The sequence below is a fragment of the Cheilinus undulatus genome, linkage group 11, assembly GCF_018320785.1.
Source record: "Cheilinus undulatus linkage group 11, ASM1832078v1, whole genome shotgun sequence".
NCBI classification, from domain to species: domain Eukaryota; kingdom Metazoa; phylum Chordata; class Actinopteri; order Labriformes; family Labridae; genus Cheilinus; species Cheilinus undulatus.
In genome coordinates, this window is record NC_054875.1 from 34,617,178 (window position 1) to 34,634,669 (window position 17,492).

The 17,492-nt window shown below is 39.3% G+C and overlaps 2 protein-coding genes and 1 long non-coding RNA gene across 4 annotated transcripts; 1 reads left to right on the top strand and 2 right to left on the bottom strand.

The window, feature by feature from the left end:
- Positions 1 to 619: 619 nt before the first annotated feature.
- LOC121518021 lies at positions 620 to 14,857 on the top strand. Of its 2 annotated transcripts, none has more exons than XR_005992609.1 (5): positions 620 to 953; positions 3,194 to 3,296; positions 3,451 to 3,635; positions 8,708 to 8,817; positions 14,751 to 14,857. It is a non-coding gene; the product is annotated as an uncharacterized LOC121518021 (long non-coding RNA). The 2 variants fall into 2 exon arrangements; XR_005992610.1 differs by lacking the exon at positions 14,751 to 14,857 and adding an exon at positions 9,745 to 9,872.
- mipb (major intrinsic protein of lens fiber b) lies at positions 2,930 to 4,247 on the bottom strand. The gene is made up of 4 exons (XM_041800177.1): positions 3,888 to 4,247; positions 3,442 to 3,606; positions 3,201 to 3,281; positions 2,930 to 3,115 (listed from the first exon to the last, which is right to left on the bottom strand). The coding sequence occupies exons 1-4, from the start codon at positions 4,245 to 4,247 to the stop codon at positions 2,930 to 2,932; spliced, it is 792 nt and encodes a 263-aa protein (XP_041656111.1).
- Positions 6,028 to 15,492, bottom strand: LOC121518019 (aquaporin-4). The gene is made up of 6 exons (XM_041800176.1): positions 15,366 to 15,492; positions 14,723 to 14,914; positions 13,249 to 13,410; positions 11,189 to 11,353; positions 9,558 to 9,638; positions 6,028 to 8,811 (listed from the first exon to the last, which is right to left on the bottom strand). The coding sequence occupies exons 1-6, from the start codon at positions 15,378 to 15,380 to the stop codon at positions 8,596 to 8,598; spliced, it is 831 nt and encodes a 276-aa protein (XP_041656110.1). The 5' UTR covers positions 15,381 to 15,492; the 3' UTR covers positions 6,028 to 8,595.
- Between the last annotated feature and the right edge of the window lie 2,000 nt (positions 15,493 to 17,492).

Consider the following 17,492-nt stretch of genomic DNA (forward strand, 5'->3'; position numbering starts at 1 on the left):
AATGCTCGTTCCCTTTTTTGGATGTTTCTCCATAGCTTTATCCCTGACCTGTCTGATGTGTTTCTTGATCTTAATTTGTTCACTGATGTTCTCTAACATAGGTTTGAGTTTACAGATCAGCTGTATTTATACTGAGATTAGATTACACACAGGTGGACTCTATTTACTAATTAGGGGACTTCTGAAGGTAATTGGTTGCACTGGATTTTATTTATGGGTATCAGACTTCAAGGGGCTGAATACTTTTGCACACCACAGTTTTCAGATTTTCATTTGTAAAAAAAATTGAGAGCCATGTATAATTTCCCTTCCACGTCACAATTATGTGCCACTTTGCGTTCGTCTATTACATGAAATCCCAATAAAATATATTTACGGTTGTATCTGTAACGTGAAGAAATGTGGAAAGTTATACATTATTTTGACAGCCATAAAATGAAGGAAAAGTTTTAAAATGTAGGCGAGGTGCCAGAATGCACATGTAAGTTAAGAAATAGCCTACCATGCTTGCCTTATAGATATTGCAATTATCACTGTGCGCGTTTCAATTATACATACGGGTACTTTACTTAAGCGCGCACGCGATCTTAAACGTTCATTTTTGGTGCGTTAGCTTAGCAAATGCATGAGCGAGCTTTACTGTTGAGCGTTCCGCACAGGCGGATTTGAACCCGGGCATCATATTTACTCAACAGTTTCTGCACATTAACTAGGAGAGACTCATAATAACTTTCTGACTCTCATCTTGCAACAGTTAGTTAACCGCCACTCTTAGCTTAATACCCACTGCTAAAGTACAGACATTAGCCAGTCTAAAATAAATGCTAACTTTAGCTAGCTAGGCCAACTTTTTTTTACCTTTCCAGTGTGGAGTACACCGACCCAGGTCGAATCCCTTCTCCGGTCTGGACCGGGACTTGAGTCCTTGACAGTCTTTGGAAAAGGAAATTAAGGTATAGTTTGAGTTTTTCTTGTCTTCATTGTATGATGTCCTAACTCATTTAACAATGTCCGCATATACTGCGACGTAACACCTTGACAGCTGTCTTTCCATTTTATATCCCAAAACTCACCTTCAGCTCGCTTTCTAAGATTTTATGTCTGAACTTTATCTGTTTACAGGCAGCCCTGTGTCAGACTAATGCTTTAATGTATATCATTTTCATTTGTACACAAAAATGAAGCTCTGTGACAATGGTGAATAGGGTACATCGTGCTATAAAGACTGTTTTTTTTTTTTTTTAGCAGCAATAGGCTATGACTATGATAACTGTTGTTTTGGGATTGAGCATGGCTATTTGGCTATCAGTACGCTAAATGTGGGATGTGTTGTGTCATGCCTTGGCTTTACAGGGGGGGGTTATACTCTCAGCTGTAATAAAGGGAGCAGAAGACGGAGAAAGATAAGGAAAAAAAGATCAGTTTTAACTACATATCTTATCAAACAAGAGCAATCTTCCGCCTATGGGTGAACCCTGTCCTACCCAAACAACCCCTCCCTTCACTAGGTCTCCTTCTCCCTAACACACTTCATAACAGGGCTAATATTACTTTCCCTCTGTGAAAACCGATGTAACCTCTAAAAAACCTTTTTGATAATCACTCAGCACACCATTCAAAGGAAGGCTCTCACATGAGCTCTTATCACCCTCTTCTGGACAGATTTGTTTATTGCAGCAGACATTTTTGTCCTTCTCAAAATGCAGATGTAAAAAGGAACAAGAATGACCGAAACGTTTACCAAGTTTTTATGTTTATTTTCATTGAAATGTTTATTGAAACACTTTGTGCTCCCAGTAAGGATTAAATAATAAAAGGAGACTCAATGTAAAGCTTGCACAGCTGGTCTGCAGTGAACAGAAGTACTATCAAAATCTGGGATACAACATTTCCTTTTGGTTGCGCTGGTTCGGAACAAAGAAGCAGATGGTTTATGTAAAAATGAATATCATAGCAAATAGCACAGTGAGGGGAGGAGAAATGATCATGTCTTTAAAACTGATGACAAAATGAACACAGTCAACGGTACGAAACAGGAGAGCGGTAATGAAAATAAACTGAAATAAAAAGTACTGTATCTGCAATCTTGATCACGCACATACACACATATACACACTCACTAGCAAACAAGCTCATACGCACAAGCAGGCACACACACATGCACACACTCACTCTCACACATATGTACTGCAGAAGTGTTCATGCACACGCACACACAAACATAAACCCACAGATAAAATGTAGTGGTTGTAAATAGTGAAACCCTGGTAAAATCTAATGGTATCATACATCCACGTCCTGTGTCTGAAGTGCAGAAAAAAACAAAATGAACTGAAAAAACTAAAATTGAGATAAATCAGATGAATAATGTAAAGCATGCCCATCTTCACTGGTCTAACCCAACTTGAAACGACCACAAACCCAGAATGTTGCCCTCTTTAGCCTAACCAAACCCCCAACCTCCACCCCTCTACTCCACCATCACCTACCCCATGCCCTCTTACCCTTCTTATACAGTATCATACCCACATCCCTGCATATAATCCTATCTCTGACCTCACCTTTACAGCACCTGCCTCCCAAAACCTCCCTGCTCTAGTTCAGGATCCTGATCAAGGCCTGGCTGAGAGGAGGAAGCAGGTGGGCGTTTTCAGACTAGACGGCTGCTTGTTCAGGTTCTGGTCATTTATTACATACTAAAAAAAAAATCCAGTTCAGTGGGGGTAGAGGAACCCTGTTGTATGATCAAGTTGAAGTTTGTGTCATATATATCTTATGTGTTAGTTTACATGTGAGTATTTGGGTTAGTCTTGTGCGATGTTGTGTGAAGGCATGAGGGGGCGGGGGGCAGTGGAGGTGGGACTGGCGTAGCTCAGGGCCCTGTCCCTCATCCCTTGGCCCCAGTCGGAGAAGGGGAGCAAGGGCGGGTTTATAGGGCTTGCGTCTTGAGCTCGATGGGCTCCCCGCGGGTGTCCTGCTGGGTCTCGCTCTCTGGGGGCCGGCTGCCCTTGAGTGTGGCGAGGCGCTCAGAGAGACCTCTCATGCGTGGGAACAGTATGAAATCGTACAGGAGGGCGCCCATGGCACCTCCTATCATAGGCCCAACCCAGTACACCTGCAGGCAAGGAAGGAAAGTTTAAACATTCAGCTGGTCATGCATTATTTTACCTTATTTCTCTGTTTGTGATTGCAGGTTTTACCCAGTGGTTGATGAAGTTCCTGAAGAGCACAGCAGGGGCAAAGGACCTTGCAGGGTTCATCCCAGCACCAGTGTAGTACATCTGAAACACATTATGGTATGGTAATTTTAAAAAATGTGTGTATATATGTGGTATCACACTCAAAAGCTCTCTCCTAGATCCATCTTGAGTAAAGCATCTAATATTCCTAAAACTTCCTTGATAATTCCCAACACATTATCTCTGTTTCCATGTGTCTCACCCCCATGAGATGTCCAATGGTGACAGAGAAGCCAATGGATAGGGCAGCAGATCCCAGTCGTCCATTTCTCCTCTCGTCAGTCACAGCAAAGATGCAAATCACAAGCTGCATGGTGAGGAAAACCTCCACAGTGGTGCCCATTCCCAGACTGATACCAGGCTGCAGCTGGAGACACACAGATACACCCAGAGAAAGTAAGTCAAAAAGTTTAGAACAAAGTATTGTAGGCTTTTCAGTTCCAGACACATTGTGAGCCACTGTATATAAATAAAATGTATGCATGTGGTCTTCTCAGTATTTAAAACCATAGTTGACCTGGCTGGGTTTGGTCTGCGCTGCTACCACAATTAGATTCTTATAGATGCAACCAGCCTACTCAAAAGCTTTATCTCAGTTCTTCCACCATTGCTATTCTTGTTTCTGAAATATTGGTCCTGCGTTCTTACCGTGTTCATGGCCATGTTGCCCCTCATGTTGCTGGGTGTAACCCCATACAGCACAGCAGCCCCAGCCACAGCACCCAGGCACTGTGCCGCTATGTAGAAAATGGCACGGAAGAGAGACAGCTGTGAGCCAACAAGGTAGGCGAAGGTGACAGCAGGGTTAATGTGGCCCCCGCTGATGTGGCCGATGGACTGGATGAGGGTGGCAGCTGCTAGCCCAAAGCACAGGGCCACATGGAGGACATGATGAGGCCCGGTGGTCCAGCGCAGGGCGGCACCCATGCCGAAAAATACAAAGAACATGGTCCCGAAGAACTCTGCGAAGACCGCCCTCCAAAAATTCATGGATTTGACCTCCCACATGATGACTGTTTACTCGATGCTCTCCGCCAGAGGAAAAGAATCTCTAAGAATAGATAAGGATGAGTCTGTGAAAGGTAAATTGAAACCTTTCAAGGTCCTCCTTAAGTGCCAAAATAACAAAATGAAAGATGTCCCTCTTGAAGTCAGCTGATATGGCTGACCAAAAAAAATAAAATCAGAGTCTGTTCAAAGACAAAACAGGATTTCAGAGTGTCAACAGACAAATCCACAAATAAAGTCAACTTAGCTGCGTTGGCTTGCCACCTCTGTCCACCTGTCGCAAAGACATAGGTGTGATGTAATGTGGGAGTGTGGGTGGAGGTCTCAAGTGCTGTCAAGAGGAGGTGTGCATCAATGCTAAAGGGGTGTTTCTAAAGTAGAGACGGGGAAATACAGCGTGTCTGGTGGACCTTTTAGCCTCTCTGACGGAGGGGAGAGGGCCAGACTGGGGCTTTATAATACCCCCCCAGAGGCCCCAGGTGACGACATAATCCCCCTGCAGGCCCAAGGGTGGGGGGGCGGCAGTTCTGGACACCCTTAACCAAACAAACTTAACCCCTCTGTTGCCCCCCCCCCCGCCCTCCATGATAGGCTGAGGCCCAGTGAGAGGTGTTGTATCTGAGAAGAGAATCAGATAAAGCGAGACTGAGTCTAAATCAATGATTGATTGGGGAAAGATTTTCTATACATAGATGACAGCATGTATTGTGCCTTCAGGTGGGATACAAGATGGAGAAGGCTGCTGGAGAGGAGCAGGGCATCTTTGGTGACATCTGTTGACATATAACAATCAGAAGAGAGAGATGTAAATGCTGATGGACACACATGCATACACAAAAACACGCACGCATACACATATACGCTCACATGCAGATAATACAGTTGGGGGGCCCCGGACGGAAGTATCCAAAGCTTACAGCGCTGAACTGACCCATACATTGAAATGCCTGACCCTGTGAAACTATTGTCTGTCGCAAGCATGTGGGCTACCTATGGAGCAGAGGCGATTAAAAAATACATATAAAAATACACATAAAGGTAGCAGCTAGCACAGCAGCATTAAAAGCTAAATGTGCAGTCACATGTTATGCTTCCGTTCATGTTATCTAAATGGAGTAGTTGTTGCATAGGTGATTATCTAGACATGAACCTGACTTTCAGAGTCTTTGTGCCACCTTAAGTGGTAGCTTATCCAAGCAGCACTACAAGAAGAATCCAAACAATAAAGGGTTAAAGCGTGGGTAAACATAAACTTTAGAATAACAGTAATTCATATAACCAAAGAGAGTGTTTATTCTGTTGAAATGAGGGCTTCTAGGAGGTGCTATGCACATGCTTGCACTTTGTGAAGCTGTTTTTGTCTCATTGTGTGATTTGCAGAAGGACGTACGACTAGCGCCCTGAAAGTTCTGCGTGTGTATAGCCAGGGAAAAGGAGAGGTCCAGTAGGGATGACTAGTCTAGAGTTATCACCGATGCCTGTTGGGCAGTGCACGGAGGAGGGGGAGTTAGAGGGGCGAGGCAGGGGATGATGAAAGCAGAACGCTGAGCTTGCCGTTTTAACGCCCTTTTATACATGTTAGAAAGAACACACACAATGCAAAATGCTGGCTGCACTGTGGCAGTTATAGCTATTGTGTACCGTGTGTGTGTGTGTGTGTGAATAGTTTATGTATGAGTATGCATGCACTGTGTGTATTCAGATCACACTGCTGCAGAGAGTAGACAGCTGTCATGGTTTTATTTAAGACTCATTTTAAAATCAAAATAGTACAGTGAACATAAACTCAATTTTAACAATAATACATAATGAATGTAACCTTCATTACAATAATATAGAATATGATGATAATTTAAAGGGTCAGTTCTTCATCATTGAATTTTAAAAACCATCACTTAACTATTATTGAAGCACTGGGAAGGAGACAAATAAAATCATAAAGTCTAAATACATAATACGAATGATAAACATTTGTGTTATGGATAAACTGACAATACAAAACAGTTTTACTAAAAACTCAGACAAAGTTTCTTAAAAAATATGATGTAATTTTTCTTACAGATGCTTATATGCTCATTGTTTCCATTTGAAAGTACAAAGCTTGTTTCCCCTGAAGGTTTTCTTTCTGCAAAGCCTTTACAGTGGTATGAGGGTCCATTTGATTGTCAATAGAAGGCCTCTGACGGGCGGACCGACAGACAGACATACACAGGCATATATATGAGAAAGATGTTAGGCAAATTAGGAGCATCATTGAAGCCAGGGAGCAGGACCTCTTTAGCATTTCAAAGCCTTTACAGAACTCAGAATGAAACTGACAAACACAAGGGTGTTTTTGAACACGTTTTCAATGTATTTCCATTAGAAATTCTAATGAGGTGCAAATGTTAGATAACAGTACTGTATACCACGATACTGGCAACACCTGTGCGTTCACATTGCTCATAGCCCATTTAAATAGAGCTCCACAACGTATGAAACCACAAGCTATGGGGCCAAAATTTTACCTTTTTAATTAAACTTAGTATTACTTAGGGCATTAGAGCCATTACGTTTTAAAATCACAATTAATATCAGAGTTTTTTTTAGTTGATCAAGATTATTTTCCCCTTTCGAAATTCCACCATTTAAAACTGTATGCGTTTCATTTTAGGCAAAAATACCTAAGTTGTTTCAAACCTAGGGTAAATTATTTCCTGTTTGGATGCAGACCTACTTTTGTTTTGAAAGAAAATAAGGAACTTCAAGTGGGTAAAATATTATGACATGAACTAGACTACAAAAAAGGAACTTGCTGAGGGTTTAATGGGAAATATGAGAACAGTAAAAAGTTGAATATTAATAAAACATGGTGCAGATGCCTTTTGACTTGCCCACTGAGCTGTTAGTGTTTTAAAGTGACACTCAGAGGCACAGTGGTGTACTTATATTACATCACTGTGGCTGTAGGATGATGTTGCAGTGGGGTGAAAGGGCAATAAAGCATACTATCAAAAAATTACTCTTATTGACGGAGGATTAAGGTTTTGTTTGTATATAAGGCAACCAAAATAATGGAAAACTGTAAAAGAAAGCCTTTGCTTTTTTTAAGTACAATCGTCTGGTACGTTTTTTCCACCCTTGCACTTTACTTAGATTTTACATTGAAGTCATAAAAAGACCATAAAAAGAGTTTTTAACTTTCAGTAAATTAAGGCATTTAAAAAAAATCATTTGGCTCAAACTAAAATGTGTTTCTTAAAAAAAAAAAAAAAGAAAGAAAGAAATAGACAACATATTAATTACATTTGAATTATGGAGATCTCGGTGTCCTGCTTATGAACACCAAGCAGAGGTGATAATCAAACAATCAAGAGGTCACAATTAGAAAATACATTTGATAAGATTTAATTGCTATATCTGTGCTACAACCACTGTCAGATTTTCTCTGTAGGTGTTGAGATTTCTCTTTATTACCATTACATGTATATTTTGCCCTTGAAACAAATCCTGACATTAGTATTGGTTTTTAAACAATGATGGGCTCAAAATCCACAAAAGGATAGCTTTACTGTTGCAAATAGCAGAAAAGGATAGAATCCAATGCACAGAGCCTGTCAAAGGAGAAATGACTCTTATTGCACAACAAATATTAATCCAAGGAAACACCACCCATTTGCATGCATGTGAATGAGGGAATATTTAAAAGTTTGGTGCAAAATTGTTCCCTTCCTATCCAAGTAATCCTCAGTAGAAATAGCAACTAATTCACAAAAGTCAGCGCTAATTACCACAGTAAAAGTGTTACAATTCTATGCCAGCTGAACCCATGTATTAAATCATTTCTTTCCTCCCTCTCTTTTTCTCTCCACACTCAGTTGTCACTGTGCATCTAAAGATAAATGTTTTGTATACAACCATGGGCTGAGGAGTCAGTATGACTGAGACATGAGCCACTTTTGGATTAAACATTTTTTTCCAATGAAAAAAAATCTTTTTTGTGTCTCACTTTCACAGCAGTGTCTGTGATCACAAAGTGCCTTTAGCTGCAAACCTTTTGGGCATGTCAGTACTGCCATGATTAAAGCTAATTCTTGAGTGGATGTGGGGTGAAAATTAGCAGGTGCTAAATGTGAGCTAATCCTGGTGCCATTAGTGCGGTGCATCTCATTGTTTGTGGATCTGCCCCTTTGTCTTTCTGTTTGTTCCATTGTGTAATTTTAGTATCTAACAGGCTCATATTCGACAGGTGTGAATTGCGCATTTGCTTCCTTGCCTTTGGCCCTCACCATTAATGGACAGAACAAATAAACTGCACTCTATCCATCTTCATAAACAATCACTGCCATTCTGCTGAATGTTTCTATCCTCAGTTGTTTTCTTGCTTGTTGGTTTGCTTTGCTCTCATGGCATTCTGTGTGACAGTGGACAGGGATGATCCAGTCATGCTGGCCGTCTCCACGATCTCAATGTCCTTGCAGGTCAGACAGGCCACCAGCTTCTGACGAGACGCGCTGCGTGAAAAGAAGAACTCGTGGGAAACTCCAGCTAGAATAGCACCAAGCACTGGTCCAATCCAATAAACCTGAAGGTGAGAAGAAAGTGTTGATTCTTATTGTTTACTGCTCTACCAGGCAGTCATCAGGCAAAATACTGAACTGAATTTTTCATAGCCTTTTGCTTTGAGAATGTACGAATTTAATGTTGATGCATGATTTAAAGCAATTTAAAAGGTGGCTGACTAAAATATTTCATTTTACTGTTCAAAAGTGAATAAGTATTTGCAGCCAAGGCCCAAGTGTATAAATAGTAGAGGAAACCAGTTAAATTTCTGTCATACAGTTTGGTTATTCAGTTCTGTGGTTCTGAAACAAGAGGTTGTTGGTCACATGATGATTGAGTGAGAGGGGAAAAGGAATAAATAAGTCACAATTCAAAATATTCCAGCCCTTTTAAAGTATTGCATGATTATTTAAAACCTCACAAAGGTTTATAAAATAACAGCAAACTGAAATAAATTTAAAGACATCTTCCCTTAGTGAGCTATAACACATAAACTTCATTTCTTCTGTATTTATTAAAATAAAAGTATAGGCACATGAATGCATTTTCCACTTAAGTGAAAGAGTTGAACAGAACAGAACTGTAATACTCCAGTAGAGTAGTAATTTTTGTAATTACAGTGTTGGAGTAAACTACATTGTGATTGAGTTGAGTCGAGTAATATTTCTGAAAAGACAGTCGTATTATGATCAAATAAAAGGACAATAATTGTAACCTGGCTTAGGAAAAATCAGTCGTTATGCTGGAGACAGGTTATGTCGCTCTCACCCAGTGGTTTTCCCAGAAGCCAGTGATGATTGCTGGACCCAGAGAACGTGCAGGGTTCATACTCCCACCAGAAAAACGTCCCTGAGAATAAAACAACACTCAGAAATTAAGTCAAAACACAGAGGCTGCTTTTATTTTTATCCATCCATAATTCCATCCATTTTCTTCTGCTTATTTGGGTATGCAGCAAGCTGAGCAAGTCAGTCAAGACATCTTCCACCCAGCAACATTTTCTGGCTCCTTCTGAAGCATTCCAAGGTCTCTGGCCTGGGTATATGATCCTTCCAGTGAGTTCTGGGTCTGCCCTGAGCCCCCACTTGGACATGCCCTAAAGACCTCCAAAACAAGGTGACTGGGACTCCAAGCTGCCCAGCCACTCTCCAGAGAAAAATCAATATTTATTTTTATTATTTTTTTCTAAATCTCCATGCAGGATGAAGGAAAATTCAACAGATAGGTGTGGAAGTCTACACAGACATGTTGGAGATCTGTTTGTCCATTTAATATGTACTTAAATACAGTGAATCAATATATTTTTTCATATAAACGGTACTCAAGCCCAGTGGTTCCCTAAGTGGGGTTTGGGAACCCACGCAGGGTTGTGACAGGGGGTCACAAACCCCACTTTTCAAATTAAATGGTTTAAATTATAAATATGTTTTACCCTCTTTTTTTTTGTTGTTTTTTTTTTTAACATACCAAATACTGCCTTGAAGGGGGTGAATATTTATGCAGTAACTTATATTACACTACATACTTTAATTGGATTGAAATTCATTTGTAGAAATCTGGTTTCACTTTGACATTAAAGAGTTTTTGTTTTTTGTTTTTTTTTTTTGGTGTTTTTTGACCAAAAGAAAAAAAATATATAAATTGACTGTGATTGATTTATAAAATCAATGAAAGGCTAAAAGATCCACTAGGCATTTCCAGTTGTGCTGCTCAGCTCTGCCCACCTAAGTAGTTGCGTCTTATATTGAATTTTGGACTCTGTTAAAAAAATATGCACTCCTTAAGAGTTTTTGATTTGTGGATAAATTTCAGATAAAGAGGGAGAAAAGCTACTAAAATGGCCTTTTTTGTTTATGCTGCAAGCTGCTTGCAAAGCATTCTTATGGTGTGCAGTTTTTTATTGAATAGAGTCCTGATTTTAAAATAAGTAAAAGGCAGAGGTGGGTGAGGCTGAGCACCTTGTCTCTACTCGTCATCTTTTGTTATTGTTTTGATTGAGAGCCCCCTGGCAGCCAAATTTACATACTGTGTATTTAACTCACTTTCTTAGCCCAGGTAGCTCACCTGGCTGAGCGAGTACTAAAAAGTCTAATGCCTTATCACTGTGATCCAGTAAGGGTTGATCCAATACAGATCTTCTGTTGCACCTCAATCCGTCTCTCTTTTTGTGTTTCCTCAATAAATGCTAATTCAGAGACTCCCTCAGTAGAAAATGAAGACTTACATCAGTTGTACTATTGTAGACTGCAAATAATCATTTCTACTCTTTATTCTTAAAGGTTTATTGTCTTAAGAATAAATTAAAAAAAAAAAAAAAAGAACGAAAGTAAGAAAATCAGATTTGGCTTCAAACCAACTCCCTTTTTTTATGGAAAAAACTGCTTGAGTGTCCCTCTCACCCCTATTAGCACTCCAGCAGTGTGTGCAAACCCAATGGCGAGGTTTCCTGGTTCTGGACTTTCCCGCCGTCGCTGAGCCTCCACAGAAAACACTGTGAACACCAGCTGGAAGGTGCACAAAACCTCCATGCCCAGAGCCTGTGCTGCATTCAGCTCTAATGGAACCTGAGGGAGGTTAAAGAGAGAAAGATGTACAAAAGATATATATATATATATATATATAATGTATATATATATATATAATGTGTGTATATATATATATATATATATACACACACACACACACACACACATACATACGGTGCTTAACAAATTTATTAGACCACCACCCAAAGTAAGGTTTATGCCATACCTGCCCTAAATTAACAGCATTGGTAATTACCAAAATCTTTTTTATGTTTCTGCAATGGTTAATACACCAATATGTAGAAACTCTTTAACCCAAATGATATTTTTAATGCTAAAATAGAATTATTATTGTTATCCATGAATTTTCAAATGTACTGATTTACAAAAAACTGAAAAAATAGTAAAGCACATTAATATTTCTTGATTAATATGTCAAATTATAGTTATGTACTTGCATTCCTGAACAGAAATGTTTAGTTGTAAATGAGATGAATTAGTTTTAGTGGTTGAATGTTATGCTTGATTCATTTCTGACTTCTCAGAGAAGCCCAGTGAGCCGGCTCAAATTTGGGTATAAAAAGGTGAATTCAGTTTGAAATTCCTCATTCCTGTTCAAAATGGTAAAACGTGGAGAGCTCACTGAAAATCAAAGAGTCCGCATTAAAGCACTTAATGATGCTGGATGGTCTCTGAGACAAATAGGTAACGACATAAAGTGTTCTTACAGTGTGGTCAAACATGCTTTGGAGTCAATTGCCGAGAGTGGTACTTACAAAATGCCCCAAGGAAGAGGCAGGAAAGGAAAGTTAACTGAAGCAGATGTCAGACACTTCAAGACTTTAAGTACCAGAGACAGAAGAAAGACCACTGCTGATCTTCAGGCAGAGATGACTGCTTCTAGATCAGAGTCTGAGAAAGTCTCCAGAATGACCAGAAGCAGATGACTGATGGAACAAGGCTCAAAGGGAAGAATAGCTGCTAAGAAGCCATTATTGAGATCTGCAAACCTCCAGAAACCCGTCAGATTTGCCAGGTAGCACAAACACTGGACTGTTGATGACTGGAAGAAGGTACTCTGGATGGATGAGTCCAAGTTTGAACTCTTCGGTCAGCATCGTTGTGTTTATGTCCGCAGAAAAGCTTGAGAACGTTTTGATGCCAGATGCACCCACAGTGAAACATGGTGGAGATTTCATTACAGTATGGGGTTCCATTTGTGGATACAGCATGGGCAAATGAGTGAAAATGGACGGTATCAACAAGAACATCTACCACAACATCTTAGTGCATCATGGAATCCCTTCTGGACTGAATCTGATTGGTCATGGGTTCATATACCAACAAGACAATGACCCCAAGCATACTTCAAAGCGGTGCAGAGACTATTTGACCAAGAAAAAGGAATCTGGAGTACTGGAACTGATGGACTGGCCAAGTCAAAGTCCGGATTCAATCCTATTGAACAAATTTGGGATTTAGTAGATTCAAAGATTGATGGCACCGAAGTTTCATCTAAAGCAAGTCTGTGGGAACAGCTAGAAACTATTTGGAACTCAATAACAAAAGAGACTGTGGAAAAGTACATAAAAACAATACCAGCAAGAATGCAAGCTGTTATCAAGCCCAAAGGAGGCCATACAAAATATGTAGTTTTTTTGGTTATTATGTGTGAAAAAGGACTATTTAGTTGTTTCAGTATGTTATTTGCCAAATAAATAACAATAACATTTTTTAGTTTTAAACAAGTTTTTGAAAGATTTCTAAAATATTTATGTTTTCTCATTTTTATGACAGGTGTTCTAATAAATTTGTTAAGCACTGTGTGTGTGTGTGTATATATATATATATATAGATATAGATATAGATATATCTATATCTATATCTATAAATAAAATGTCTAAACGAAGCAGACTACTAATCTGAGCGCTGACCCTGCTGACGAAGTGGTCGGCTTTGGTTTTCAATGGCAGGGCCAGGTAGAGGGCCCCAGATCCTAAAGAAGCCCCCAAACACTGTGCAGCTATGTAAACGAGGGCCCGAAGAACATCCAGCCTCCGAGTGGCTAAGAGAGACAGAGTCAGGGCAGGGTTCACCTGATGACAGAAAAAATACCCAAAATCATAAAATATCTTAAAATAAAGACAAACTTAAATAATAACAAAAAATTCAGCTGCAGTGTGGAAAGTTCTTTAGTTTAATTTACTTTTCTTTACCTTAATATTTCTAATTTTGCCACTTTTTACTTTCACTACAACTGTTCAGAGACAAATATGTTACTTTAATTGCCTTAAATAAATAATGATAGTCTGTCAACAATCTTTTGATTTTCTCTTGCACTAAGCCATAGTTTGGCCAGCCTTGACACATATTTCAGCGGTCTATTGCCTAATTAGGATTCCACCTCATTGGCTCTGTCCCTGGCTTTGAAGAGCCCTTGACCAGGTAGTGGCCCTTCAGAAAAAATGAGGGCATGGGGATTAAAGTCTTTGCCTGAAAACAGGACACCACATGTTATCTCATGTTTTCAAGCTGCGTACTGGACATGCAACATGAAAGTAATTTCACTGTAATTCGCAGATTGTCACATTAGGTTTTGTAAGGTAGGTTTTGTAAGCACCATAATTTTATAACTGATAGATTGACCCACATAGGAATATATTCAGACAGACAAGTTATTGGCTTCTCTTAATCACATTCAGCCTCAGTTTTCATTTGCATGGAGCGGGCATTTGGAGATGAAATGAGCCAACCAGAAGTTTGCACTTTAATCAGAGGTTCAATTTTTTTCCCCTTTTGGAATAATTTGCCCACGAAGGTCTAAAATAGTTTGAAATAAAATAAGGCTACAATTTAAAAAAAGGTGAAGAAATCAGCAGTTTTTGTTTAGTAGAACCAAATACACAATGGTGCATTTTGTTTCTAATCATGATTAAAAAAACAAACAGTATTTATTTAAATTTAATTTTTACAACGTCAGATCAGACAGGGTCTCGTGCCCTTCGTGGGATCTTTTGCGCCCAAATTTGGGTGCCCAGACCCCAGGGAGGAAACCACTGCCCTAGGCTATACATAAGGTAATTTAAAGTCAACAACTCTCATGTGAATACATGTCACCTATTCACAGTATCCATCAAGTATTAACAATCTCATAATGTGATATGATATAATCACTCACAAAATGAGTGCAGCTATTTTTCAGAAATTTAAAACCATGGGGAAAAACTTTTTTTTTTGTCTTTTTATTTCCCCAAGTAGAATTTTAAAAGTACATGAAACTGAGCATTTTTGCCACTGTTTTTTTTTTTTTTTTTTTTTTTTTTTAAATCAAAGCATTTCTTTAACCTCTGTGCTACCAAAGGTAGAATTATGGTAATCAAAGCCATTGTACGTACACAAATTACTGACCTGAGCTCCGCTTATTTCCCCAAAACAGTGTGCTATTGCAACAATCACCACTCCCACTGCCACAGCTGGATACAGGGGTCCCACAGAGGCCTCTCCCTTTCCTGGCACTGAGGCACCCAGCACGGCGCTCACCAGCACCAGCGTGCCGAGCAGCTCTGCCATCATGGCACGCCAGAACTGACGACTGCGTAGCTACTCAGGTGGAGCACATAAGCATACACAAATACAACCTTTGAGCATATAATTCACCATATTTCTTGATTTTTAGCTGTTACAGCTATCCAGGCTCAACTCTAATGATGTGTATCAGTGTACAGTACATCAAATTTAATCAGCTGCTTTTGAATCAGTAAGAACATATAAAGAGACATAGATATCACTCTCTGCATCTACATGTAAAACAACCCATCTCATATTAATTGATTCACTATAAGACACTGATTTTCTTGAGAAAATTGGTTAAAAATGCATCAGTTATCCCAAAATATGGCATTTTATAACAGTCTGGCATGTAACAAAGTAAAAACTGTGATGGATTAATTCAAAGTAACATCAAATACACACATCAGAGGCATTTCTTTGTAAAGAGCATGTACAAATGATGAAGTACTTTAATATTTACGTATAAAAATAAAGCTCTCACCTCATGCCATGCCATTTCCTGCTAGATGGGTCTATTATCTTTAGGTTAATCTTTTTATTTGTTGGTCCTTCTGTTGTCCGTCTGTAGAGCTGCCAGGGTCTGGGCACTTCAGGGTCTCTGCTACATCCGTCCTCTAGCTCCTTTGAAGAGAGCAGCCTCCCACCTCCCCTCAGTCTCTTTTTCTCTCTCTCTCTCCCTTCTTACCATCTCCTTATCCCACACCTTGAGCTCTATCAACTCTTCTTCCACACAAACATTACAGACTGCCAGCCCTTTAAATGTGTCTTTCCAAGATTGTATGTGCTGTATAGCACTGACCCCATTTCCTTCAAACACATCCTGCTGACCTTGAGCAATTTAATACATCTTCAACAAAGTAGCAGGAGCTTTTCACTTATCTCCAAACTCAAGTGATTGTGACCACTTCAGGTGGTTGCACAAGGGTTGAAACAGCAGAGAGGACACAATATTGCATAACCACTTACAGGACAGACATAACTCAAACTGAATTATAAAGCACTGCATCTGCAACTGATGTCGGGCATTTTAAGTTTGAGCTTCTACATTTGCAGAAGCGTTTGAAAGCTTGAGTGTTGTCAGTCAGTCAGAGACATGGAAAAATGCAGCAGTTGAAAAGTGTCTCCAAGCAGATGTTTTCTGTTGCAGTACATTACATTTGAAAAACGTAGTTACTTCTTAACTGAAATAATACAATTTCAGGCATTTATGAGCCTTAACATTTTCCATTTCTTTTTGCACATTATGAAATGTTATTTTTGCTACTAGCAGTTTATCAGATGTATAGCTGTAGGCTCAGGGAGGGGCCAAAAAAATACACGTAACAAAGATGCTGCAGTTATCAGCCGTTTAAGTAGCCATTATTGGCTGCATTCTGTAACAGATACACAGTGCTTTATAAAGTATTTGCCCCCTTTGTGATTTCCTATTTTTTTGTATATTTTTCACACTTACACTTACATTACAGGGAAAAAGCCATCTAAACCTACCTGGCCCTATGTGAAAATATAATTGCCCTCTAAATCTAATAAATGGTTGTTCCACCCTTGGCATTAACAACTGCAAGCAAGCTTTGGCAAAAACTGGCAATGACTCTTTCACATCACGTTATAGAGGAAATTTGGCTCACTCTTCTTTGCAGAATAGTTTTAATTCAGCCACACTGGAGGGTTTTTGAGCATTTATGACCTGTTTAAAGCCATGCCACAGCATCTCAATGAGATCTAAGTCCGGAGATAACAAGACCAATCCACCCCCCCACCCCCCGACCCTTCCCCCACCCTTTTTAAGCAATTCAGAGGTGGACTTGCTTGTTTGAGCTTGAGGTCCCAAACTGATGGCCGTACATTTCCCCTCAGGATTTATGGTGCCTTCAATTATGACAAGTTGTCCAGGTCCTGAAGCAGCAAAGCAGCCCCAGACTACCACCACCATGTTTGACTACTGATAAGCTCTTTGTATTAAATGTTGTGTTAGTTTCACACCAGATGTAACAAGACATATATCTTCCAGAAAGTTCAACTTTTGTCTTGTAATTCTACAGAATATTTTCCCATCACTGACTGTTTTCCTTGTCTGTTCTTGAATTTCTTTAAATTGTTGGCATGCTGTGTTACTTCTAGGGATCTTATAGTCTACTTCACTTTGTCAAATTTTATTTTAAAGCATTGTGGTGTAAAGCTTTCTGAGGCCCAGGGTCATGAATGGGCCCATTCAAAGACATTATCTTAAATTTGAGCAATTATTACTTTTAATCATTTATTTATTTATTCATTTATCTATTTATTCATTCATTCATTCATTAAATTATTTATTTATTTATTTAATTCAATAACCATTCGTGTCCAACGTAAAATCTTCCAATCTGAATGAAAAGAGGCGGAAAGGAGAATAATCATATTACATGAGCCTCATTTTCATAAAAAATGCCACAAATGCATAATAAAAAAACTGAAATGGAAAAACAAGCTGCAGGCCAATAACAGCTGCTCAAATCCTGGTACTAGCTCATAAGTTAGAATTCCAATAACAAAATCAAAATCATGTTACCATGATACAAAACAAAATTTATCTTATTTCATCATACTTTCTCATCAATCAATACCATAC

Coding starts and splice junctions, on each gene's coding strand:
- mipb (XM_041800177.1), bottom strand. CDS start 4,247: ATGTGGGAGGTCAAATCCATGAATTTTTGGAGGGCGGTCTTCGCAGAG. Junction 3,282..3,441: donor CCATTGGACATCTCATGGGG/GTGAGACACATG, acceptor AATGTGTTTCAG/ATGTACTACACTGGTGCTGG. Junction 3,116..3,200: donor GGAACTTCATCAACCACTGG/GTAAAACCTGCA, acceptor CCTTGCCTGCAG/GTGTACTGGGTTGGGCCTAT.
- LOC121518019 (XM_041800176.1), bottom strand. Junction 13,411..14,722: donor GGGAAATAAGCGGAGCTCAG/GTCAGTAATTTG, acceptor TTCTGTCATCAG/GTGAACCCTGCCCTGACTCT. Junction 11,354..13,248: donor CCGACCACTTCGTCAGCAGG/GTCAGCGCTCAG, acceptor AACCTCCCTCAG/GTTCCATTAGAGCTGAATGC.